The sequence below is a fragment of the Lynx rufus genome, unplaced genomic scaffold, assembly GCF_022079265.1.
Source record: "Lynx rufus isolate CCGP_SWC_20201006 ecotype Redwood Valley unplaced genomic scaffold, mLynRuf1.p SCAF_11, whole genome shotgun sequence".
Classification (NCBI taxonomy): domain Eukaryota; kingdom Metazoa; phylum Chordata; class Mammalia; order Carnivora; family Felidae; genus Lynx; species Lynx rufus.
The window spans coordinates 62,496,797-62,524,384 of record NW_025814825.1 but is presented as its reverse complement, the minus strand read 5'-3'; the positions used below and the strand labels follow the sequence as shown (position 1 = coordinate 62,524,384).

General features: G+C 46.0%; 1 protein-coding gene across 1 annotated transcript; it reads left to right on the top strand.

Annotated features, from left to right (window-relative positions):
- Positions 1-12,139: 12,139 nt before the first annotated feature.
- Positions 12,140-23,531, top strand: TEX36 (testis expressed 36). Its single transcript, XM_047072782.1, has 5 exons — positions 12,140-12,190; positions 16,663-16,794; positions 17,505-17,585; positions 22,743-22,991; positions 23,496-23,531. The coding sequence occupies exons 1-5, from the start codon at positions 12,140-12,142 to the stop codon at positions 23,529-23,531; spliced, it is 549 nt and encodes a 182-aa protein (XP_046928738.1).
- The last annotated feature ends 4,057 nt before the right edge of the window (positions 23,532-27,588 follow it).

Genomic DNA, 27,588 nt, shown 5'->3' with positions numbered 1-27,588 from the left:
ATCCCAACAACACGGTCAACAAAGATGCAGGATGAGAATGCCCCTTTTTTTTTTAAGTTTATTTATTTAAGTCATCTCTACACTGAACGTGGGGCTTGCACTTACAACCCTGAGATCGAGTCGCACGCTCTTCTGACTGAGCCCACCAGGTGCCCCGAGAATGCCTATTTTGAACAGAAAAAGATATAACTTTACACTGATGATATTGATACGATAACTAATAGGGAAATAAATACGGAACTTAACAACTCTGTCAATGTCGAATTGGCGGTCCTTCTGCCATTTGCTCTTTAAAAGAGTTTTTAAAGAAGTTTGAGCTTCGTTACCCTGCCTGTCATAACCCCAAACACAGAGACTGGGCCCTGTGGGTAACGAATGAGCAGGTCTTGTTAACAAGAAGGAAGCCACACTTAGGGCCAGAAGACATCACTCCAACCTTAGGATTTGTGTCTATGGTGGCCATCTGTGACAGCCACAGGGGGAGCAGAAATTATAGATTGAACAGTGGGGCCATCGTGGAAGTCCTGGAATTTGCCAAAAGAAGGCCTTTTCAGGGAGGGGCAGTTGGTGTTTTGGGGTGAGTTCAAATCCAGCGTGTGTGTTTGGCGGCCAGGATTGGAGTCGAGCTCACGGAGACCAGGTACCAAGGGGACCCGGGAGTAGGAATTCTTCCTTCCCTCCCCTCCCCAGTTGGGGCTCAGCTCCTACAGTGTCATTCTTGGGCAAAATCCATACCAAGAGGTCCAACCTGCAGGAGATAAGGGTGACAGGTGTCTGAGGCGTGCTCAGCGGTGGTGACAGCAGGGGACTGGCCAGGAACTTGGATGAGGAGGAAGCAGGTGGAGTGGCCCCTGTCTGGGCAGCAGACTCTGGGGCTTCGAAGGCATTAGCCGGGTCCCAGGTAGGGTTCCCTCATCTCAGAGGAAGTGCGTTCTGTGCTTTTTTTTGTCCACCACCTTCCTTTCCCATGGGACCTCCCCTCCCCCTATGCCTACGAGGTCAAGTCTTCTCTCTTTCTCCACTTCTCCCTCAATCCTCACTCCTTTTGCACCGAAAGAAGGACACTTATTGGCTCAGGCACTGGCTCGTTCAAGGGTATTGCTGGCTTCAGGTGCAGGTTCAGCGGGTGTAATGAGGAGCCACAGTCCCACGGCCCCTCCGGGCGGGTCCTGTCTGTGGTTGGCTTCATTGTCGAGGTCGGGAGGTGGGAAGGTGGCAGCAGAGATGCCCGCCCACATGCTTTTGGGTTCAAATTTGTCAGGAAACGTGGAGATTCTTTCTCTGTCTTAGAACTGAATTTACTTTACTTTGATTGGCCTGCTTTCCTCACGTGCCCACCCAGAGCCAAAGAGTACCACCAGGGGAACGATGCTCTGATTGGCTAGTGCTGGAGGGAAGGACAGAATCAACTCCACCTAACTGGGTGGACCGATGGTGGTGACAAGCAGCAATGGGGGTTATTACTGGAAGAAGGGCAATGATAGATGCTGGAGAGGGAAGCCCCAAATGTCTTTTTTTTTTTTTTTTTTTAAGAGACAGAGAGAGAGAGCAAGCAGGGGAGGGGCAGAGAGAAGGAAAGAGAGAATCCCAAGCAGGCTCTGTCCCGTCAGCACCGATGTGGGTCTCAAACTCACAAACCATGAGATCATGACCTGAGCTGAAATCAAGAGTCGGATGCTTAACCAACCGAGCCACCCAGATGCCCCACAAATGTCCTTTTTACCCCCAGTTCCTCCTGTCTCCAAGTCTCCCATCACTACCCCTTTAAATTAAGATCTGTTCCCTAGGACTGAACCGCGGCCTGACCACTTGGCTGGTGCCCTTGGGGCCTTCCCTAACCCCTTTGAGGAAGAATATATCAGGTGGTCTATTTAGTGTAAAAATGAACACTGGTATTGAGGAACTCATGCCAAAAGCTTTTTCATAGCAGAAGGATAATATCTTAAATCAACACAGTCTATCTTTTGGGGTCTGATTCCCAAGAATGGAAGCTTTGAACGTTTCACGGTTGTGTTCAGAGGGGCCCATGGAGACCTTTTAGCAGGTTCTAGCCTTCCTGCTTCAAGATCTCAGCAGGGTTGCTGCTGGAGCTTGGAACTTCGTTATTCCTCATTGTCTGACTTCAAGGTCTCACTCTTGGTTTAAGAGTCTAGGTTAAGGCCAAGTGTCATGCTTTAGCAGGCTTTAAGCTTTATTTGATTTTACTTCCCATAATGCGAAGGCTTACTAAGGCAGATTTCACGGAGATCGATGGGGGAATTTCTCCACCTGCTACAAGGGTGGGATGGAAATGCTTCCATGGAAACGTGGATGCATTCCTCAGACAGGCTGGAAGCCCTCAGAGTAGGGACCACCGATTATGCACTGTGGTATCTTCAGCACCTAGCGCGATATGGAGCGTTGCCTGCAAAACACTTTTTCTGGAATACATGCAAATTCATGACTTGACCACAGCCAGTCGAGCTTTGTTCTTAGTAGACCATCACATGCATCACTGTGTTTTATAGCTTAATTTTTGTGCCCTCTGCTTGGCTGGGTCTTGACCTGTTCCAAGACATTGATCATAAATTACTTGCTTTCCCATGCCTTCTCTTAAAAAATCTTCTAATTTTGTTTCTGACCACAATAGCGATACATGTGCATTTGGAAAAGCCCAGTGAAGGAAAAAAAAAAAAAGAAATTCAAGTAATCCTAAAACTTCTTGTGTAACCTTCTGTTTTCCTATAAGTATGAATATATATATTTTTTTACAAAAGAATATCATTCTATATATGCATTTACCTTTTTTTTTTTAATGTTTATTTTTGAGACAGAGACAGAGACAGAGCACAAGCCGGGGAGGGCAGAGAGAGAGAGAGAGACAAAGAATCCGAAGCAGGCTCCAGGCTCCCAGCTGTCAGCACAGAGCACGATGCAGGGCTCAAACCCACGAACCGCAAGATCATGACCTGAGTTGAAGTCAGACCCTTAACCGACTCAGCCACCGAGGCGCCCCTACCTTTCTTTTCTAATGAACAATATGATGTGAACATTTTTGTGTCATTCTGTGTTTTTTGACGACTCCATTGGGTTCAACTTTATGATTCATTTTTTTTTTTTCTGTAACAAATAGTATAATAAGCATGCTTGGGGATAAATCTTTGTGCAAATATATGGGTATTTTCTTGGGGTGAATTCTCGGCAGTAACATTGCAGGATCATAAAATATGGATATGTTTAAGGCTCTTTGGGAGCTATTGCTACCAAATTACTCTTTGATGCCAATAGTAATTTCTTAATTCTGGTCCCGATGCCGGTCCCGCAGCACTGTTGAGCAGTGTCTAAAGTGCTCCTGGCTGCCCAGTCCGGCCTATGTTGCCAAGAGCTGACCTTTGTCCATGAGACTTCTGCCTAGGGTGTTTCTTTGTTCCTTACAGATGAACGGGCCTTTAGGGTTCCACGTTTCCCATGGCTTCTTGTTGAAATGCCTCTTTAATTTATTTAAAAAAAATTTTTTTTTAACATTTATTTATTTTTGAGACAGAGAGAGACAGAGCATGAACAGGGGAGGGTCAGAGAGAGAGGGAGACACAGAATCCGAAACAGGCTCCAGCCTCTGAGCTGTCAGCACAGAGCCCGACGCGGGGCTCGAACTCACGGACCGCGAGATCGTGACCTGAGCCGAAGTCGGCCGCTTAACCGACTGAGCCACCCGGGCGCCCTGAAATGCCTCTTTTATTTTATTATTATTATTTTTTTTATTTTTATTTTTTTTTTAATTTTTTTTAATTTTTTTTTCAACGTTTTTATTTATTTTTGGGACAGAGAGAGACAGAGCATGAACGGGGGAGGGTCAGAGAGAGAGGGAGACACAGAATCGGAAGCAGGCTCCAGGCTCCGAGCCATCAGCCCAGAGCCTGACGCGGGGCTCGAACTCACGGACCGCGAGATCGTGACCTGAGCCGAAGTCGGCCGCTTAACCGACTGAGCCACCCGGGCGCCCCGAAATGCCTCTTTTCAAATTGATGGTGATCGCCACCTCCAACTTGAGATCGTGGTTATTCGGGAAGGCGGTGAGGTGCTGCCTGCTGCTTAATCACTCAGCTTTCCTTCCTGTGGATTTCCCAGTAAGCAAATCCAGTTGATTTCTCCCCCAGGGAGGGCCTGTAGGTAAGGGCCCCCCCCTGGCCTGAGAAGAAGACCTTCTCTCTAGAGCCCAACTCTAGCGAGGGTTTTGCCTGGTGGAGCTATTCCCACCACAGGGATTATTTGGCCTGGGTGATGCCCTGGTCTCCCTCGGCGATTTTCCTAGGAAGTGAGCTGAGGTGTTCTGCAAGGCAGTGTTGCAAAAACTGTGGGCTGTTATTTGTGGCCTGTTCAGATGCCAGCAGTAATTGGCCAGAGCAAGAGGTGCTCGCGACCCTGGGCCGTCCATGGACAGGTCACAGATGTTCCGGCCAATGAGAAGCGAGAGCTCATTTGCTCTAAGGGCTCATTGGCCGATGGTGCAACTCCGTGCCTTCTATTTTAAGGCTGTGTCTCTAGCCCCAGCTTGGAAGGCTTGCTTGAGACATCTGGCAACAATGATCAGAATGCCTTTTTTTTTTTTTCAAGGAGGCTCACAATCAATTCATCTGTGGACTCCCAAGGAAAGGCTCATTTAGTAGAGCCAACACGTTTCAAAGAAAAATATATTTTCATTAACGAGCCTCAAAGCAGTAATGATATGTTCAGAGAACACAGTAAAAATTTATTTCTAAATATTTGGCAGCGAAAAGTTGAAGGCGGTGTGTGCGTGCGTGCGTGCGTGTGTGTCCAACGGGTTGCATGTGTTTTAAATAAACCCAGCATCTCCCCTCAAAAAGGAAGCAGGAAACGCAAGTGTAGACTTAATTTTTAGCAACAGGATGTGTTTCTAAATGCTGCTAATATATCAAAAGGAAGATGTCGGTAAAGGCTTTGCGATTGCGAAACAAACGAGGTATTTTTTATTTATTTATTTTTTTTAAAGGACGGTGGTGTCTAAACAGGGAAAACCAAATTTCAACCAAGGATCAGAAGCAACAGAGGTATCTTTGCCTGAGCTGCAGCTGAAACTCGGATGCTCCCCGGATCTGATTCACAGTTTATAATCACAGTTATCACAGAACCATTAAAAGCCTATTAACTTGAAGTCCCACAATTCCTGCAGGGCAAGGGCAAAGAAAGAGCAAAATAACTTCGAATGTAAATGTAACGCAACGTTCGGCAGAGGAGAATCTCTTTTAATTACGCCAGCGAAGGAAGATGTCTTGTGGATACATCCACCCTAGCAGATGGCTGATGGAAAAATACGACACGAAGTCTTAGGACGCTCGGGATGTTATGGAAATGATTTCTCTGTGAAGAGCCGGGACAGCATCCGCCTGTTCCAGACCCCTTTCTGAGAGCACGAAGAGTGGAGGGCTTGTTAAAACGTGTTGACTGCTGGGTAGGCTGGCTGGACAAACCCCGTGCAGGGGCCGAGCCAATCAGCCTGAAAAGAATCCTCAGCCTCGTTCGGTGGAGGCGAAAACCCAACAAATATTCAAGCCATTGTCATAGGAGAAATTTGATTTCATGTTTTTCCACCCTTCAGTGCCTTCGCTGACATTTCCCCTAACAACGTTATTATGTGCTGCGCAGTAAGACAGTGCAGTCAATAAGCTGTCTTGAGACCTCAGATGAAACGCAGAGTTCTTATCTCACCGCAGAACAATTACAGGCATCACCCGGCAGCGAGCTGTGTGCACGCCAACGATGGAGCCTCTTCCCAGACCTCTGGGGCCACCGTGGCAAGGTGGGCCCCACTCACGCGCCCCTGGCGGGTGGACCCAGTCCCCACCTCGCCTTCGTGGAGGAATGCTGGAATCGCCCGGGGAGAGACAGCGCTTTCTCTCCGCCGTCTCTGACTCCGAAACAACCAATTCCCATCAATCCAGCCTCACCTAAAACGAGTTCTTGCTGCATGAATTACCCACGTTCACTGCCCAGCTTGATCTCGTTCCCGCAATGGATAAAGCAAATGGCTCAGTCCAGAGGGAGTGGGTTATTGACTAAGTGCTTAATTAGGCGCACAACCCTGATGTGGCCATTCTCCTACACTCAAGACGACTGGACCGTGGCACGGCAGCACCATGAATCTGGTTTGCTCTCATCTGCCCGAGCCACAGTGGAATCAATGGGGCAGCAATCTAAATTAAACATTAAGACAAGCACACTGCAGTATGTTTATGTAACTGTGCAAAGAAACAGCGTGTGTCTCGGGGTCCTCTAGGGGGAAACATTATTTACTTCCCTACTTTCATATCAAGCACACTGAAGGTTTGTGTGGTACCGTCTAGAAAGGGTTTGAGCACCTGACGGAAGACCTTCTAGCCTCCTATACGGTTTCTGAATCTTTAAAAGTCTCGTACGACAGTGATCACGGTCCAAGGATTAGTGCCTCTCTGCAGGTGCAACAGCAAACGTGCCCACGGGGCTTTCGGACCCCACTTTCCTTTCATAGAAGGATTGAGCATCCAATCCTTTTGAGTATCCAAAGGATTGGATTGAGTGTCCAATCCATAGAAGGATTGAGCATCCAATGCCAGCATGGCCGAGAGAGGTCTCACGTGTTTCCTGATTCTCCACGGTGCACTTGTCAGACTTTACGTGCACGTGAATCATCTGGGAGTCTTGTGAAAGTGCACATTCTGATTCAGTAGGTCTGGGCAGGGGCCCGAGAATCGGCGTTTCTAATAAATTCAAAAGCAGTCCCCGGGGGCTGCCGGTCCAAGGACCACACTTGGAACAGCGTGGCCCTGATGGGCGGGTTCCTTACTTTACAGCCAACTCAAACGTTGAGAGGGGAGGAGGGAAAAAAAAATAGAGCCGATGTTTTGGTGATAAGGTAAGTTGGAAGCCAGAGTGGGAGGCAGAAGGATACAAGGAACAAGCCGGTCCTCCCTTGGGTGAAGGGGTATATCCACGCTGGCTTTAAAGCCACGTCCTGTCTGATTCCTCCGTCAGGGTATCGGTTACGGAGCCAATGAACAGGCAGCGTTGCGAGACTTAATGCTGTATGTATTTCCGATTGGCCTTTGCAAGGCACCCCCGATGGGCAGAAACGCCCTGGAATATGAAGAAAGGACAGGAGGAGGAAAGGACAAATTGGTGGTCATCCACACCATTAACTGAGTTGATGAACCTCAGGTCCCTGTAGAGTTGGGAGAAAGAAGGGCCTAAAGCCAGAACTCAGCCCATGTCTGTCTTTTACGACGTTCTCTTCTTATCTTTGTAACAAGGCTCTTTTATTAGCTTGCAATTTCCTGCCAAGTTGATGAAATCTCCATTATGGTTTATAGTACAAAATAAGAGGATAAAGGAGATTTTAAAGGGCCTATGGCTCTCTCCTCCGTTTGAGGACCCTGCCTCCGCCGCTGCTCCCGCCCGGTGGCGTAGAGATGAACTTTCTGTCACATTCCGAGACACTGCTCATTTTCTCTTCAGCTGAAAAATATATATTTATTTTGCCGGTTTGCTCTACGATTCTGGAGGCCGGCATTTTCCATTTTAGTGCTCTCCGTTTTGAACCACACATGTAATTACCGCTGTCTTTTATTCTGTGTTTTCGGAGGACTCTCCCATTCAAACCGCGAGAGGGGACCAGAGCAGCCGTCGTTCCAGGGGGGCGAAAACAAAGCGTCAAGCCTTCGCGACAACCTCTACAAGCGCGCGAACACTCAAGTGGAGGCAGGAATCGAAATCCCAACGAGCGGAGAAGCGGGCGCCCAACTAAATGCTCCCGCTTGTCTTTTTCAGCATTTGGAGAGAGGACAGACTCAACCCAGGTGGTGCATCTTGGGGGCGTCTTATTTCTAAGGTGCTTTTCTTTAAAACACCACAGCTCTCAGGAGCCTTTCTTGTGGTTTCGGCCCGCTCCCTGTGTCCCTGCCTCCTTCGGGCATTGGCTGTCGGGTCAAGGTCACAGAGGGCAAGTGCCTGTGCACCTCTCTGGACCGCCTGGATGCCCCGAGTGGCCTGCCTTCTGCTCCTCCCCTCGGACCACATTGAAGCCATGTCAGCTACCCTTCCTTTTTTTTTATTAAAACAATTTTTTTTTTAATGTTCATATTTGAGAGACAGAGCACAAGCTGGGGGTGGGGGCAGAGAGGGAGGGAGACAGACTGCGAAGCAGGCTCCAGGCTCCGAGCTGTCAGCACAGAGCCCGACGCGGGGCTCGAACCCACAAGCCGTGAGATCATGACCTGAGCCGAAGTCGGACGCTCAACCGACTGAGCCCCCCAGGCGCCCCGGCCGCCCTTCATTTCTTGAGTGAGCCACACTGAGCCCACTGCCAGGGCCTGTGACAGGCTCTCTGCTGCCTGGCATGCCCTCCCTGGCTCTGTGCAGCCTTTCTTCGCTTCATCTTCTCCCTATCGCCCTGGTCACCTTTCTGATTCATTCAGGTCCCTCTGTCATGTGGCCTTGGAGCACCTGTGCCTCTCTGTTACTACCCTTTGTTCGTGTGGCGATGTCTCTGTCGCCAGGAGGGTCTGCACCACGAGGACAGAGGCAGGATTTACCGTGTCTTTCGCTGTCCCCGGCACATTTTGCCAGATTGCCTCACTTGGGTGACCAATTCGCCAAATTATCAATTACCAAAAGCTTCTCTGGAAACAATTTGAAAGGCTTAGAGCAATTCATGTTTCAGCAGGGTTATCAAAAATTCAGTCATTACAATGACAGTGCACGTAATTTGAATTTGGAGTATCATGTGTACGTCAGCAAAGTCAAGGGTTTTTGTAAATGTCCCGGTGAGTTAGTTTCTTTCAATTCAATAGATTTCCTTTGTCTTTTTTTTTTTTTTTTAATTTTTTTTTTCAACGTTTATTTATTTTTGGGACAGAGAGAGACAGAGCATGAACGGGGGAGGGGCAGAGAGAGAGAGGGAGACACAGAATCGGAAACAGGCTCCAGGCTCTGAGCCATCAGCCCAGAGCCCGACGCGGGGCTCGAACCCACGGACCGCGAGATCGTGACCTGGCTGAAGTCGGACGCTTAACCGACTGAGCCACCCAGGCGCCCCTGGATCCGCTGAATTGTTTTCTTGAGCGGAAAGGAAAAAGATGGAGTTAACTTTCCAAACAGTTTGCAACGTAAGATACAACGAGAAATGTGCTCCCGTTACAGGTGCCAGAGTGCTTTCCAAGAGGGTGTGCAAACCTGTTGTGCACCCATTACACTTTCCATTAGTACCATATGAATTAGGAATCCTAATAAAAAGTGCCGCTGAGTCACCTTGATTCGGCTGCTATTTGCAGAAAGAGTTCAGATAGATAAAATGTGTTTTACCATTCAGATGCCTGAGAATTTCTCAGACGGCTGGGCTTTCTCCACGTGCAGGTTAAGTTGTCCAGGGTGCATGAACGTGAACGTGAAGATGGAACGTTCATTTGGTGGAATGACAAATGGGATAACGCCCGTGTGTGCAGGTCTGAGTGTTTGTGGGGGCATCACAGGTGGGCACGGGCACACACGTGAGTGAGAGCATTCCTCCAGAGTGCCCATGGTCCCACCGCTTTCTCTCCTAGAAAAGATACCCATCATTAAGTAAACAAGGAATGGCTGGCAGACCACACTGGAAACGCATGGAAGAGACAGACACATCTATCCTTCATAAACTCCTTAACGCTTGAGATGTGCAAGATCTAAAAGTCAAAGTACACACAACTGTTAAGTCAAAAAAATATATGGGGTGGGGCACCTGGGTGGCTCAGTCGGTTAAGCGTCCAACTCTTTTTAAAAAATTTTTTTTTAATGTTTATTTTATTTTTGAGACAGAGAGAGACAGATCACGAGTGGGGGAGGGGCAGAGAGAGAGACACACGGAATCCGAAGCAGGCTTCAAGCTCTGAGCTGTCAGCACACAGCCCGACGCAGGGCTTGAACTCATCAACTGCGAGATCATGACCTGAGCCGAAGTCAGACGCTCAACCGACTGAGCCACCCAGGCGCCCCAAGCATCCAACTCTTGATTTTGGCTCAGGCCATGGTCTCACAATTGGTGAGATCGAGCCCCGCATTGGGCTCTGAGCTGATAGCATGGGGTCTGCTTGAGATTCTCCCTCTCTCTGCCCTCCCACACTCGCTCCCATGCATGTGTGCTCACACACGTGCTGTTTCAAATAAATAAACATTAAAAAATATGTATATTGGGCAAAACTATTTGCTGCAAATGTAGATAGTTCACTGAAAATAATTTTTGGTTCATCAGTGATTTGGGGTACTGATCATTGGATGTATTGGTAAAGTCATAATTCGTTATTCATGAAGACTAATTTTGGCGATGCCTTAGTACTGTTTGAAAACAGTACCAGCCTGTAGTGGGTGTTGGGTAAATATTTGTTGACCGAATGAATAGATTCTGACACAAGCTCACACCATTGTCTTCATGGACGGTCTGTAACGAGCCGTCTTGGGCCACTGCTCTCCAAGCAGGGGCCCCTCGTGTGCAAAGCACGAGGCAGGATGAAGCATGAATCTCCGCTGACCTCAGCGCCAGGGACTCAAGCGCCCTGAGTGCTCCAGGACTTGTGTGCAGACTGAGGCGTCGCCAAGTTCAGCCCAGTAATTCAAACCTCTGCAAATAATAACATCAACAACGAACAGCCCGACCCCCATCTGGGGCCGAGAAATCCTAGCTGAAGAAAAACTGAATTTTATTTTTCCTGGCCGGGTGTCCTTTATTCAGTTTTGATTTCCTTGGACAAATTTGTTAAGAATTTTGAACAATCATTCAGAGGGGCGAAATTGGGACACACCTTAGCCAGTGATCATATTCCTTGTTTAACAGAGCGAATGACTAACTGGAGAGGAGATGCAAAACATATTTAAACATGAGATTTCCGTTCTAAAAACTGTTCGGCCCTGTTGGCGGAGACCAAGTGAAGGCACACGAGATACCCTGTTGGAAATGGCACTTTTAAGCTCGAAGTCTTTGGCTTCCTCTGTCCTTCTTGCTTTCCTCTCGGTTGTGGGGTGTCAGAGGGGCACGTTCTGGGCTTGTGCCCCCTCTCCCCCCACCTCCCACCCCGTCACGTGCGCGGCAGAGGGAAGGTGGCCTAGAGACAGGCACTTAGATGGGCCCTGTTTTATGCAATTCAGCACTGCCCAATAATTCGGCCGGGTCGAGGAAGTGAGCTCTGTTTCCTGCTGGCATTGAACTTGGTCTCAGTACCTGGGGGGTCTAGTTCAGGCTCAGTATTGGCTGTGTGACTGTGCGGAGTCCCTCTGCTTGTCTGAGACTCGGTCTCCTCTTCTGTAAGTGGAGGTGATGGCCAATGCCTGTGTTGGCCTTGGTCTGCCTCCCAGGAGGAACCAGGTGGCCCATTCCAAGACAGAAGACGGTCTAACGAAGAGCGTCCTTGGAGAGATGTGGGCAGGGTTCGGGGGCTGACAAGGCCCAGCGAGAGCCAAAAGCCTTGCCCACCCCTAGGCCTAAAGGGTTGGGAGAGGTCGCTGTTAACAGCAGGGGCTGGAGCCGTGGGCCAGGGGCCGCCAGACTGATGGGAGCAGTGGATGTGGGTAGGACAACACAGCTCCTTCCAAAGTCTGGCCCGGGAGGGAGGGAGCCTGGGAGATCAATCCTTTGACCCAGGGAGGGGGTCTGGAGCCTGTGTGCACATCTCTTCCCAACTCCGTGTTCGTCGGTGTTAGCTTAAAAAATCACGGTACAAGTATTTACACCATGGAAATTGGCCAACAGCACTACAAATCGGACTGTCTTCCAGAGACCTGGTCATCAAGCATTGACCAGCAGCCCTCGCCTTGTCCGAGCTCTTCCTGCCTTTTCCTTAAGGCTGTGTTGTCCTCACTTGTCTGACCCATCAATGGGGCTTCCTCAGCCGGGAGCCTGGGGGGAGCAGCCGCAGGTAGCCTGTGCAGGAACCCTCAGAGGGCTTAGAAGACCCACAGCCCTCCCCCATTGTGATGGGGGCATCGGAATTCTATGGCAACAGTGGGTCCCCCTGGACCTCCCCTTCTAGGAGAGGCCAAGGGTCAGGAGCAGGAGGAGGAACGTCTTCCAGATGCAGAGAGTTTACGAGGCAATGGGGACATAAGGGAGCCAACCTCAGCCACCTTCCGCTTCCCGCAGAAAATGGTCAGAGGACGACGCTTCAACCCACCTTTCGACAAGGACGGAAGATGGGTGAGAAAGATGGGGACTCCTCTCGCCTTCCTCAGGTCACGTGGGTGTGGCCAAGCTCGCAGAACTGGGTCTAGATCCCGCTTCTGCTGCTTCTCCTGGCATCCCTTTTGAGGAATAGCCTCGCCTAGCCTCGGTTCCTTCACCTGTCGAATGGGAGTCTCATGGCGTTCTCGGGGGGACTAAACGAAATAAATCTGGTGCGTAAAACACTCAGCACACTCGTGAACGTCCATGAGGCAGTCGCTGCTGTGTGCTTAGTGCTTCTAAATCAGTCTCTTTGTCTGTTAAATGGGATCATAGTATACACCAGGGTTAGAGGGTTATTGTGTGGATTAATGACACAATTCATATGGAGCGGTTAGTAGGATTCATGGAAACAGAGTAACCATTCATTACTTGTTAACTATTATATATATTAATGTATATACATAAACATATATATTTTTTACTCCTTATACACCCTGCTTCATTCTTCAAAGATTTACAGTAATATATGGAAAATATTCAAAATAAAATAGGAAAGTATAAAAAAATAAAAATTCAGAATCAGTTTGAATATATTTTAGAAGAAGAGGCTGAGACCGGGAAAATACAGAACACATACAGGCCATATGGCCTACATGACAGCTATTTATATAATATCATCAGATTTGACACTGAGATTCCTGGCAGCCAAAGTAAAATGGGAAAGAGCGTGAACTACATAACACCAATCAGTCTCCAAGAGAAGAATACAAGTTTCTCAGACTAGCTTCCCTTCTTTCTATCAGCTACAATACCCATGAGGATTGTGTTGGCCTGGCTATCATAAAAAGCTGACTACAGCGTCGTCACCTTATAAATAAGGGTTTGTATTTCTCGAGCAACAACAAATCCAGAAGTAGGCAGCTCAGGGCTGGTACACACGTCCGTGGGGGTCATCGGGAGTTTTTCGGTCCTCTGTTCTGTTATCCTTGGAGTGGGGCTGTTCAACTCAGGCAGGTAAATGAGGGCGGACGGTCAAGGAACAAAACGACCCCTGGCACCTGTCCTCTAAGTCTGTCTCTTTGGCGGGGGAAAACAAAGTTATCCCAGGGACCCCGCCCCGCAGACCCCCGCTAGCGTCTCTTTGGGTCACGTGGCTGAGCTTGCTGCACGGGAGTTTGGGGAGGTATTTTTTATACGCCACCTCAAACAAAGTCAGGGTTCTGCTATATGGGGGAAAGCAAGAGAGAGCGTTTCGTTTCCTCTTGCGATCCCACGACTTCCCAGAGCCCGGTCTCGGGTCTAGAGGCATTGCCTCCCGGGGTCTGACTTGAGCACTTGCTGTGGGGCCCTTCTGCTGCCAGCACCCAAGAGCATGAACAGAATAGTGCTGATTCTAAAGCTTCCCAAAGTAACTTGCAGACAAGTCAGGGGAATGAAAGAAATTGTTGGCTTTGAGTCAGCGGCGGCCCATTTGGGAGGACAGTAATTGCCACATTAGAGGTGACCGTCATTTTGCAGTTGACCTTGCTGGTTGAAATGTGGCTGTCGCCGGGTAGGAGAGGCTTTCTCCGTACACTTTCACCTTCCTGTTTAATATTGCAATCGTTGCGTGATTGAATGCAGCACAGATTTCACCGCCAACTAGTTAAAAAGCTGTATTTCACGGTTACAATATCTAACAGAAGGGTTTATGTCACAGCTATCATGTTATCACCATTCAATATATATTTTAAAAGAGTAAAATTAAAATGCTAGAGCCGTGGTTTTCTTTCCCCCCCTCAGTGATTTAGTCCATAGACTTCCGGAATACAAATGAACTCAAATCAGTTGTCAGTTAGCTGGGGAGAGCGATGGTTCCTGATGCTGCAGAAACTCCCACCCTCCCAGCCCCACCCCTGATTTTCCATAGCTGCCCAGACAGGAATGTTGACACAGCCAGACCGGGGGAAGAGAGAAAGGAAAGGTTACGAGTCTGGAGGCCCTCTGTATTATTTGTATTTACTTTGGAAAAAGAATTGTTTTAAGACATGAAAAAAATATAACAGAAGGAGTTAGAAGCCTATAGGTTGACTTTGGCAAATGTCTAGGGTATCTTGCTAAGTGGGAAAGCAAAGAGCAGAACAGTACGTATCGCACGGTCTGATGTTTGTAGAGTGACGGAAACCTCCTCTGCAGGTGGCCGTGTCTGCGTCTGTGAGCGCGCAGCCGCGAATATTGAATATTGTGATCCGGGGTGACAGAAAGGTGGGGAGAAAGTCACCAAAAATGACTGTTCAATAAGGAGGCGTTCGTGGTGTTTAGAAACCGCATGTATACTATGATCCTAGATATGCCACATTATACACAGGTACACACACACATCTACACGTCTGTGGCTGCACGTGCATGTAATGGGGATGTAGGCCAAGGATGGTCACCATCTGGGGTGCCTGGGTGGCTCAGTCGGCTAAGCGTCCGACCTCGGCTCAGGTCACGATCTCACAGTTCGTGAGTTCAAGCCCCGCGTCAAGCTCTGTGCTGACAGCTCAGAGCCTGGAGCCTGCTTCGGATTCTGTCTCTCTCTCTCTGCCCCTCCCCTGATCGTGCTCTGTCTCTCTGTCTCTCTCAAAAATAAACATTTAAATAAATAAACATTTAAAAAAAAAAAAGATGGTCACCACTGAGTTCAGGGGAATTTGATGGCTTTACGTTTTTATGTTCACATCTTCTTAAACCACGAGTATGTGTTACAACGGTAAACGGAAACAAATACGATTATCTTTGTTGTGGAAAAAAAGAGAATGTAATGGATGCATTTAGTTAAGAAATGTTTAAATAGTGGAACATAATAGGGGAAAAAAGTCATCCTCCTTCCTGGTTCCTTCCTCCATTCCTCCTCCTTCAGAGAGCCTTGGTGCTGGCTGCCGGCTGGCCGGGCCCTAGCTCCCGGCTGGCAAGGCGGGCACTGGCCGGGCACCGCTCTGATCCCCATCCCATCTCTCCTCGCTCCACGTGCAGTCATTCCAAAGTGTTTCCTGAGAGTTCTTTGATTCGGAGGTGTTCTGTAAGTTAGGCACTGTGGTCTTGCGTGCATGGATTATTTTTTTCACCTAAATGGCGTTGGGCTATAGATCTCATTCGCCTCTTTCTTTTCCCCACTCAGCACCGTGTTTCAAAGGCCGCTCGGCCGCTGTGTGTCACCTAGCCCAGTGCTGCTCATTGCTGCCGAGAACACCCCACGAAGTACACATCATGTAGGACGTAATCTCCCCCCCTTTTGACGCAAACAGTCACGTACTGAACGCACTTGCACAGGCAGGGAACAGGAACCACCTGAGTGTACAGGTACGCCGTGACGTGAGAAGGCATGAGGGAGAATGGCAGTGTTGGTCAAGTTCCTTATAATCCGGCAGAAAGCAAGGAGGACTGGCCTGAGGCCTGGCGGTAGGTTTGGGGACCAAGGAGGGGACAGCTGTGAGCAAAGATACAACCTGCTAACGGTCATCGAGCACTCTCTGGTGCGTGCACTTTCTCTTTTAATCGCACCCACGCTGTCAAAGAAGTGTTATTATTCCAATTTACAGACAAGGAAACTGGGGCGTGGAGAAGTGAAGTCTCTTGCATAGGGCTGACCTCATAGGAGAGAGAGCCGGGATTGGACTCGGGAACTTTGAATCCACAGTCTATGACCCAGCCACCAAATTCTGCTTCCTCCCTTTGTTGGAAGGCCTCGGTGCTCTGACCCCGGGGATAACCTCTGGCTGAAGAGAGCTGCCTCCTCAAAAATCACCCCCTCTTCCTAGATCAATCCACACCTGGTGACTGATCGATGAGGGTGCAGAAAAGCCCAGTCCCGTCGCCCTAACTCAGGATGATTTGAGAGGCCATCACGTGCCCAGAACTCTCTGTGGGGTGGGTCAAGGCCTCTCTTGGGACGTCTTCCCTCTGCCCCGTCCTATTTCCTTCCTTCCTGTTCATAGGGAGATGCCAACAGCCTCCCCAGATAATCTTTATTATTACTATTTTGCTTTGTATCCTATCCCCTATTTTTTCCCTCTCCCCTCTACCGTTCTACCTTCTCAGGGCAGAGTCAGCTATGTTTCTCCTCCACCTCCTACCGGGGGAGGTTGGCTCACCCCTGTGAACGTGGGCTGGGTCCTCAGCCCCAGTACGGGGAGCGCCCTGACAGGAAGAAAGAGCTCAACCCATTTCTGTCTTCTCAGAGCACATCAGCTTTTGCTCACAGGTCACACCCCCCCTCACCAGGCCACAGAAACATTTCCAGGCTCCAGCACAGCAGGGGCGGGCCCCGGTAACTTGAAACAGCCCGCAGTGATGGCCTTGGGCCATTACAATATTTTTTGGTCTTGGAAAGAATACTTGCAAATTACGAAAATTACGCCATTTCCTTCGCCCACCAGAAGCACCCAAATTGCATTTTGATCACGTTACAGAGGAAGCCCCGATACTTGGCTTTGAGGTTCAGATGTGTCTGGTTTTAATCACGGCCTGTGCTGGTTTTCTAGTTCCCTCAGATTGGACTAACGCAGAAGACACCAGAATCCATCACAAGTGCTATGTTGAAAGAACCCCACAGCCCACGTGTGTCTCAACAAGTGGAGGGGAGGCTACCCCCAATCTACAAGGTTCGAGAGAAGGTGAGTCCCGAGTGCTGGCCCGGGCCACGCGTCCCTGTGGCTCTCCAAGGGGGCAGCACCCACTGGCATTCCTAGCCTGTCAATTCTTCCTCGGAAGGAACTACTCTTTCGTCATCTTTGGGTCCTTAAATGCCGGTAGCATCCCACCTCCTATCCTGGTCACTCTGACACCCCAAATACTTCCTAGAACGAACTGCCTCCTGGCTGAGACAATCAAGTTAGGCTCCTCTGTGGACAGGAAAACACCATCTTCGGTTACAGCTCGCAGATCGTTAACATGCACGTTCTGCCTCCCTGGCCAGTTCACCAGCGACTTCAGGGGCACGAAGTGGCCTCAGGGAGAAGCCAGTGTGGACTTCACCCTTAGCTAACTCACGCAGCCAACTTGGGCCAGGATCCTTATTGGTCAGAGGAAGAACTTTGGTCTTGATGGCCTCCAAAGTCCCTTTCCAGCTTTCAATTCCACGAGCTTATACACTTTTCCTTCTTTGCCTCCAAAGAGGGTGTTTTGAAAGAGAATTTTTATGATTTTCCGCAAGGTCACCGATGAGGTTGACTTTTAAAGCCTTGAGTTGACAGGCACACCCATGACCTCCTGTCCCTCGCCGTCTGCTCCTCTCTGGTGATGGGTTTAGCTCTGTCTGCAGGTTCTGCCAGCACGCTGGGGTTCTGATGTGTGTTTTTTCCAACTCCTTCCCAATCTCTTCTAGCAAGCGGTAGATAACAACTTCCCCTTCTCCGTACACGACAATCGCTACAGCTTTCAGAGCTCTGGATGCTACCTTGACTCTGTGAGTATTTCCCTCCAGAGTACTAGCAAAACTGGGAGCGCCTCTAGCACGTGATGCTAGACGACTTTCCCCAACTCGGGAACAAGGTCATGTGTGCACCTCCCACTTCTCAAAGTATGAACTGCCCCATTCGCGCGCTTTCGTGGGAAGGTCTGTAACGGGAAAGAGGGGTTTCCCAGGTGTGTCTCTGGTGGACAGAACCAAGCCCCCCCCCGGGACAGGTCAGAGGGAGGCGAGCTTACGACGTACAAAGGACTTCCCATAACTGGAGTTGTCTTTCCCCTAGAGGGGGTGAGTTGCCCTCAGCGGAGAAAATAAAGTCTGAGAGCACGTAGTGGTGGTTAACACAGTACCGTGCCGTGGAAACCTATATGTTGTGAGCGGACACGTGACTGGAAAGGTTCTAGTAGCCCCGTGGAGTAAAAAAGACGTGACATTAATTTTACTAATGTATCTTATTTAACTCGATAGTTCCCCAAATGATCAGTTCGACATGTAATCATTACTCATGAGATATTTCACATTCCCCAAGCGAAGTCTTTAAAATCCAGTTTTGTGTTTTATTCTTGTGGCACCTCTGAGTTTAGAAGACCCACATTTGCGGTGCTCATGTGGCCACGGGGCTGTCAAAGTAGGCAGGGGAGGGTTAACACAGCTGAGGTAGAGGGTTGGATCACGTGATCTCTGAGACTCTTTACCAACTCTGAAAGTCCATGATGATGACGACGACGACGACGACGACGTTAATAATACCCACCATTTGTAAAGCATTTGCCCTGTGCTAGCATCTCCTACGATCTCATTGAACCATCACGACAACATTGCTGGCTAATTACTCTTATCATCCCCGATTTAGAGATGAGGAACCTGAGAACGGTGATGGTAAAAAGCTTGCCCGAAATTACTCTTTCCTCCAGGCTACCATCTTTAAGCTAAATTGAAGTGGTTTAACCTAAAAAAGAATCTGGTTTTCCCTGGCAGAGTGTTGAACACAGAGCGAGAATACCCACTCTGCCTGACTCTCTAAATGGAATGTTTAACATCATTTTTTAAATTATCAAAGTAACAGATGTCCTTTACAACTTTCAAAGAATACAGAATTAAATAAATTTTCTTAAAAATTTGCACTCTTACTTTCCCTCCTCACAATCCTACCTTGAGGACTCACAGATAATGGTTTGGTGGGCAAAATTTGAGAAATTTTTGCAATTCACATGCAAATATACACATATAAGCGTATATGTTGTTAATGATATAAACAGGATTGTGCCACATATATTCTATCAGAGCTATGTTAGTCTCATAGAAAACACTGGAAGCTTTCCAACTTCCTCTACATTCTGGGATGGTTTATATAAAGTGTGGAATTTCAGTTTAACGAGGTTTAGGTAGAATTTGCCCATAAAATTATTTGAGTTTGAGAACGTTTTTAGTTTTTGTTTTTTTGTACTGTTTTCCCTTTTTAATTTCTCCATTGATTATTAATCTATTAAAACTGTCTATTTTTTTTTTAATTTTTAAGGGTTTATTTATTTATTTAGAGAGCATTTGAGTAGGGGAGTGGCAGAGGGAGAGGGAGAGAATCCCTGATTCAATCTCACAACCTCTCATGACTGTGAGGTCATGACCTGAGCCAAAATCAAAAGTCGAATGCTGAACCGACTGAGCCACCCAGGTGCATTGTTAAGATTTTATTTTTAAGTAATCTTTACACCCAGTGTGGGGCTTGAACTCACAACCCCGAGGTCAAAGTCACACACTCCACCAACCGAGTCAGCCAGGTGCTCCCCAACTTTCTATTTCTTCTTGGGTAGATTTTGTTGACACGTGTCTAAAGTGTATTTGTTTCCAAATCTGTTGGTGTAACATCTCCTAAAATACTCTTAGTTTGCTGTTCTTTTATATCTGTTTTGGTTGCGTGTTTAATTCATATACTTGTAACTGTTTTTTGTTAGTAAACCTACTAAAACTAGGAATTTTCCTTAGATTATTGCTTTGGCTAATCTGAACATGTTTTTAAACTAGAGTTTCGTTATTATTTGCTTCCAAATAGTCTATGATTTAAAGGCCATTAATTATGTTATTCAAATCCTTCATAACCTTTTCTTAATTTTTGTCTTCATTTGTCAATTTTTCCTTCTAAGATTATTCTTGAGTTTCTAAATTTTTTTAACCTTATGTAATTCTTTCAACCTTATATAGTTTAATATCATATTTTTCTGCATAATAATTCATGAATATTTTATGTTCTTGGTGGCTCTTATTATTTATCAATACGAAGCATCTTTTACATACTTTAGTGTTTTTAGGCATGAATTCTGAATTGCAATATTAGCTTTGCCACTATTACTTTCCTTTTTTTTTTTTTTTAAATAATTTATTGTCAAATTGGTTTCCATGCAACACCCTGTGCTCATCCCAACAGGTGCCCTCCTCCATGCCCACCCCCCATCAATCCTCAGTTTCCCCTCTTCCCCACCCCCCATCAATCCTGTTTATTCTCAGTATTTAAGAGTCTCTTATGGTTTGCCTCCTTCCCTCTCTGTAACCTTTTTTTCCCCCTTCCTCTCTCCCCTGGTCTTCTGTTGAGTTTCTCGGGATCCACTTATGAGTGAAAACATGGTATCTGTCTTTCTCTGCCTGACTTATTTCACTTGGCATAACACCCTCCGGTTCCATCCACGTTGCTACAAATGGCCAGATTTCATTCTTTCTCATTGCCAAGTAGTATTCCATTGTATATATAAACCACATCTTCTCTATCCATTCGTCAGTTGATGGACATTTAGGCTCTTTCCATAATTTGGTTATTGTTGAAAGCGCTGCTACAAACATTGGGGTACAAGTGCCCCTATGCATCAGAACTCCTGTATCCCTTGGGTAAATTCCTAGCAACCACTATTACTTTCCTATTGCTAACATTCATTACTTACATTATGGTTTATTCCTTTGTCTTTTACTTTTTAGTCAATTTGTATTTTTTAAAAAAAGGTTTTTTTATGTTTATTCATTTTTGAAAGACAGAGACAGAGCAAGAGCGGAGGAGGGGCAGAGAGAGAGGGAGACACAGAATCCAAGCAGGCTCCAGGCTCTGAGCTGTCAGCACAGAGCCCGACGCGGGGCTCGAACTCACGAACCGTGAGATCATGACCTGAGCCGAAGTCCGACGCTTAACCGACTGAGCCACCCAGGAGCCCTTGTATTTTTTTAAATTATAAATAGAATAGAGCATTTTTTTAAAATCTAAGAGTCATTGTTTCTTTGTATAAGAATTCCATCCATTCCAATTGTTATGATAATTTATGTTTTGGGTTTTATTTCTGTTGTTTCATTGTCTGTTTCCTATTTACCATGTTTGCACCTTGTTTCTTTTCATTTGTCCCTCTCCTGACTTAGCTAGATTGAATTTATTTGCTCACTGGCTTCTATTGTCTACCAGTGGCTACCCTTAACTATAAATGTTTAAGAAATACATTGATATTATATTACCCTATGAATATAAAATGTAATATCTATAGTTACCCCCAACTCCCAGCCCCCAAGGGTATGGCAAGTTCTTCAACGTACTGACCTTCCTCACTTTAGTGGCCAGACTGTGCTGTCCCTACTCATGGAGGTGCCATTTTCATGGGATAATGTTAAGTGGCACCTCCTGGGTTTCACAGCTATCAAATTGAAATCCTGCAAATTTCAGTTCCAGATTTGTTTCTCTCTCCCCCCCTTCCTTCCCCCTCCATTCCTTCCTTTTTGTGGATTCTTACCTGAAGTTTCAATATATTTCAATTTTTCATAGTTACATTATCAGCAAGTATTTAGATGTGTTTACATTTTTTTTCATTTTTTCATTTTTTCGTTTTTTATTTTTTAGAGAGAGAGAGCAGGGAGGGGTGGAGAGAGAGAGGGTGAGAGAGAATCCCAAGCAGGCTCTGTGCTGTCAGCACAGAGGCCGACATGGGGCTTGAACTCACAGACCGTGAGATCATGACCTGAGGCGAGATCAAGAGTCAGACGCTTAACCGACTCATCAACAATCTTCTGGAAGGATTAGGGCTCCCGTTGTTATTCCCGGCAAGTAGTTAGATTTAATTACAAGCTTTACTTGTTGCTGTCCTTGTACCTCTTTCCCCTATTCATTTTGTCTCTTTCTTTTATTTTACCTCACTTTTTTTCCTGGACTATCGGCAAGTACCTTGTTAGAAAGGTGCTCGGGCAGCGTCTTCCCTTCGTGTCTCTAGAACCAGCCTCTCCCGTTCTCTCTGCCCCAGCACCAGGGACACATCTATGGGGACTACATTCCTCCTGAAACCCCTTGGATCTGGAGCCTCTACACTGTCCCCGTGAGGTTCCCCACAAATAGTCACGCTACTAAACTCTCTTCAAATTACCCTAAATTGAGGGTGCCACTTGCTGTCACTCTGAATGATACTGGTCCTTATGAAACAACAAACTCACTTTGCTACAGAGGGTCCTTGTGTGATTTTTTTCAGCTTCCCGTGGGTTTATCGGATGTCACTCCATCATGAGTCCAGGACGATCTATAATGTAAAGTCTGGGTAATCTCATGTCCGTTTCCTTCTAGTCTTTTGTCGAAGCATAGTGTTTTCTTCTAATTATGGGTCAGATCGAAAGCACAATGCTGAATACAGGGTAATTCTCAGGTTCACGTGTGAGGTCCTGAGAGTTAATGAGGAATCCTGTGGGCAGACCCCCAAGGGTGTTGCTTCCTGAGTGGGAAAGAGTTCAGCTTCCCTCGGAGTGAGAACCATCTACCCCATTGAATGCTGGGATGCAGCCAGAGGCAGATTGACCGAGGTGCCACCTGGGTGCAGAGAACCTGACTGGGGTGCCTGGGAGTCTAGGCTGGCTAATAGGCTGTTTCCAGCTGTGGTCTCTCTGGTTCTGCCCTCTATGTCTCTAGAAGACCAATCCCCTTGGCAAGTAAATCCATTGGTGGAAGTGGAAGGTTACGAGAACAATAACGAAACTCCACCAGCATGCTTTCGGTGTTGATTTATAGGTTGGTAAAGGATACCTCTCTTAGCCGTTGCCATGTTGTATATTAAGACATAGGCCATCATATAGCTGGTTTTATTAAAGACTTCAGAACTCTTTGACTTTGAATATTTTTCTCCTAATCTTCTTACAATTCTTCTCCAGGGCCTGGGACGTAGGAAGATCTCCCCAGAGAAAAGGCAACATGTTTCAAGAAATTTCAATCTGTGGGCATGTGACTATGTCCCATCTTATCTTGATGGCTTTTCAAATAACCAAATATCTTATGTCTGTCAAGAAATCGTGGTGGTCCCAATTTTCAGACGCTTCCCAAAGCATTATAATGAGATATGGAACTCTTTTAAATTGATTCCTCAGAGAAGCTATACAGAGTTTTTGAAAAAGAATCCCAAAGTAAGTTTCACTATTGACAAATTTTTGGTTCTTCACGGGAGCCCTAAATCCTTCCAGAAGATTGTGGATGAGTTTTGTAATATTGGTATCGCCCTGGACATTCTAAAAGCATGTGTTTTCCGGTCCAGCACCACTAGTTGAAATAGGATTTACATTAGAGGTTAGAGACTATATACGCCTTACTCGGAGGTGAAGTACTCTTGCAGTGATAAACAGAGACTAAAGTCCTTATGTTGAGAAACTGGAAAAGCTACAGATTACGTTATCATCATGTCATTATGTTGTTATGTTATCACTCCCCACCTTGAAAATATTTGTTTTTTAATAAGGTTGAAAAACATTCAAGTCCTTATAAAATAAAGATATGCGAAGATACACACACTGTAAATGAAAGGATTTTGAACAAAAAATGTATTTGAAGGAACTTTAAAATTGCCACATTACCTTTGGGTGAAGTTTTAAAAATTATGTAATTAATATATGATTCTATTTTTCTTTTGAAAGTTCAAACAATACAGAGGAACCAGAAGTCCCCCTTGATTTCATCACATCTCCAATCCTTGTCCTGTCCCCAGAAGTAAGTTAACCATTTGTTTTTATTCTGTGCACTTATAATGTGTAACTACATATACATTTTGAACATAAACTGTTATACAGCCCATAATGCTCTATAACTTTCTTTTTTTTTTTAATTTTTTCTGATGTTTATTTATTTTTGAAGGAGAGAGAGACAGAGCGTGAGGGAGGAGGGGCAGAGAGAGAGGGAGACACAGAATCCGAAGCAGGCTCCGGGCTCTGAGCTGTCACCACAGAGCCCAAAGCGGTGCTCGAACTCAAGACCGAGAGATCATGACCTGAGCCGAAGTCGGCCGTTTAACCGACTGAGCCACCCAGGAGCCCTTTTTTTTTTTTTTTTTTTTTTTTGATTTTCTTGGATTTTCTATGCAGACAATTATATCGCTCGTGAAAATGGTAATTTATGTCATTGTTACCATTTATACATTTCCCCCCGCCCTCTGGTTTTGCATCAGGCACAATTTGAATATTAGCACAGATAGTCCTTATTTTGAACTTAACCAGGCTGCTTCTAATGTGCCACTCTGAAGTCTGACTATTGCTGTAGGTTTTAGATAGATAATCTCTATCTAGTTAAGAATCATCTCATTTTTCTTAAGTTTATTATTTATTTTGAGAGAGAGAGAGAGTGCATTCACATGCCCATGAATGAGGGAAGGGCAGAGAGAGAGAGGGAGAGAGAATCCCAAGCAGGCTCTGCAGGGTCAGCACAGAGCCCGATGCGGGCCTTGATCTCACGAACGGTGAGATCACGACCTGAGCCCAAATCGAGAGTCCAACACTTAACTGACGGAGCCACCCAGAATGATCTCTTATTCTTTATTTCCTGTTTTTTTCCCCCTAAGATATATTTTTTTAAGTCCATGTAAAGTATGTACATGGGAAAAAGAGAATCAAACAATGAAATACGGTTTCCCTGATATCCTTGACTTCAGTCCCCATTTTTCCTCCCAGTGTCAGCCCTACCGACACTTTTTTTACATGCCTATGTTTCCAGGCAGCCTGTATAGATCCTCTCTCTCCCTCCGTCTCCGTCTCCGTCTCTCTCTCTCTCTCTCTCTCTCTCTCTCACACCCTTTAACAAACATCAATGGCAGACACCGTTCCACTGTTGGTTTCTGCTGTTCCACTAACAACTGCACTTACGAATGTGTCTTTGAAGTTTCAAAGTAAGTATCAGTACCTACAAACCTACTTCTTTTGTTAAGCGCGGCCGCCTGGCATTTCATTACACGGGTGCGTCGTGCTCCCAGAATCTTTTGATGGGCATTTATGCAGTTTTCTGTCTTTTCCTCCTATAAACACCTTGATAGGTAGGTATTTGCAGCCATCTCCAAGCACTTCTACGTGGTAAAATTCATAAAAATAAACTCGTTCAACCGAAGAACACGTGGATTTTAAATTTTAGTTTACGTTACATTTAAATTTTTTTTTTTCAATGTTTATTTATTTTTGGGACAGAGAGAGACAGAGCATGAACGGGGGAGGGGCAGAGAGAGAGGGAGACACAGAATCAGAAACAGGCTCCAGGCTCTGAGCCATCAGCCCAGAGCCCAACGCGGGGCTCGAACTCACGGACCGTGAGATCGTGACCTGGCTGAAGTCGGACGCTTAACCGACTGCGCCACCCAGGCGCCCCTAGTTTACGTTACATTTAAAAAATCTTAAGATCAAATTTTCTAAAAGGGGCTATGCTCCAGCTTACAACTTCGCTAACAAGATACAAGATACGGGCGCTTCTGTTTCCCACACGCTTGCACAGCCAAAGTTCTTTTTCGATATTTACCCATTTGTTAGCTAAAAAACAAAACAAAACAAAACAAAAAACTGGCATTGTATTTTGATTTGCATCTCTTTCATTGTGTGTGTGTGGCTATTGAAAAGCCATTGGTGTTTCTTTTGCTGTGAACTGTTTTTCTGCATCTTTCACGAGTTTTCCTATTGGTTCTTTTGTCTTATTCTTCAATTATTTGTATGATTTCTTTTTTTTTAAGTTTATTTATTTTGAAAGAGAGAGAGAGAGAGAGAGAAAGAGAGCAGGGGAGGTGCAGAGAGAGGAGAGAGAGAATCCCAAACAGTCTCCATGCAGCCCTGATGCCGGGCTTGAACTCACGGACCGTGACACTTAACCGCCTGAGCCACCCAGGCACTCCTGGTTCTTGATGTATTAAGATATGGAGGCTTTTGTATCAAATGTGTTGCGAGTGTTTTATCTAGTTTGTTGGTTATTCCCTCGTTGTTACTGTACATATTTTTAATTAATAGACTTTGAGCAGTTTTAGGCTTACAGGAAAATCGGATGGGAAGTATGCAGTTCCCATACACCCACTCTCCCCCCTTCCTCACCTACCATGGTTTCTCCTATGGTTAACATCTTGCACAGGTGTGGTACGCACTATATTTTTAGTTCTGCATATATTTTCGTGTCATAGGATGTATGAATCTCCTATGTAATGGCTTCTGGATTTCATGCCTGGCTTAGGACCTCCTTTGAGACTATGAAATAATTCTAAGAGCTTGTTGTAGTTTTTTTCTCTTAATGTCTGTTTATTCATTCATTCATTCATTCATTCATTCATATTGAGAGAGAGAGGAAGAGAGAGAATCCCGAGCAAGCTCAGCGCCGAGCCCCACGCAGGGCTCGATCTCACGACCGTGAGATATCATGACCTGAGCAGAAATGAGGAGTTGGATGCTTAACCAACTGAACCACCCAGGCGTCCCAACTTTGTTATGATTCTTCTTGTTAATATATGGGGTGACGTTTTAGCAAATGACGTTTTGGCACCTATTGAGATGATCATATACATTTTCTATATTAATCTGTGAGTGTAATAAAGTATATCCATGGATTTTCTAATGGTGAACCGCTCTCGCATTCCTAGAGACAAACTGTAGTTGGTTGTTTCTGATATGATGTATTATTCTTTTGATAAATTGAGGATTTGATATGCCATTTTTGAAAGGATTTTAAAATCCATTTTTACTATGCCCTGACACTGCTTGTACAAATTGCAAGTGTCTATAGAATTTGCTACTAAATCTCCTAGACCTGGTGCAGTTTTCAGGTCCAGATCCTGATCCTTGAACATCTTTGCAATGTATTTTATAGAAATTAGTCTGGGGGCGCCTGGGTGGCTCGGTCGGTTGAGCATCCGACTTCAGCTCAGGTCATGATCTCACGGTCCGTGGGTTCGAGCCCCGCGTCGGGCTCTGTGCTGACAGCTCAGAGCCTGGAGCCTGTTTCAGATTCTGTGTCTCCCTCTCTCTGTGACCCTCCCCCGTTCATGTTCTGTCTCTCTCTGTCTCAAAAATAAATAAACGTTAAAAAAAAATTAAAAAAAAAATAGAAATTAGTCTGTATCTTCTCTGCCTTTTTTTTTCTTTTTCTCTAATTGTGGCCACTTTTTTAAAAAGCTTATTTATTTGTTTTTAGTAATGTCCACACTCAACGTGGGACTCAAACTCACGACCCCGAGATCAAGAGTTGCCCACCCCTCCAACTAAGCCAGCCAGGGGTCCCCATCTAAATTTGGTTGCTGTTATTTGTAGAGGAAATCATCTGTTTCTTATGGATTTTTGAATTTTGGGTATTTAATCTAGTTATTCTCTCTAACGCTTCAAAGTTACATCCTGTCCTTCGACACGTTAAATGTTGGTCACGTGTCTTTGCTCTGTTTACCGAATCTACATTTTCGCCGCTGCTGTTTGCTTTTGATCTTACTAATTTATGCTTTCCTGTTTATGTATTCTGTTCTAGGGCTTATTTTTATTTTTCCTAGCTTCTCCAGGTGAAAGCATAACTCAATTATTTGCAGCCTTTCCTGTTGTCTTGTAAATGTAGGCAAGGCAATTTCTTTCCAATGCCACTTTGTAGACGCATCATGCTCCTCTACTTATTGTTAACTTTATTTTTATTATTTTTTTACCTTGTTTCCCCCTTGTTAAAAAAGTTTTTATTTACATTCCAGTTAATATACAGGGTAATATTGGTTTCAGACGTACAGCGTGGTGATTCAAC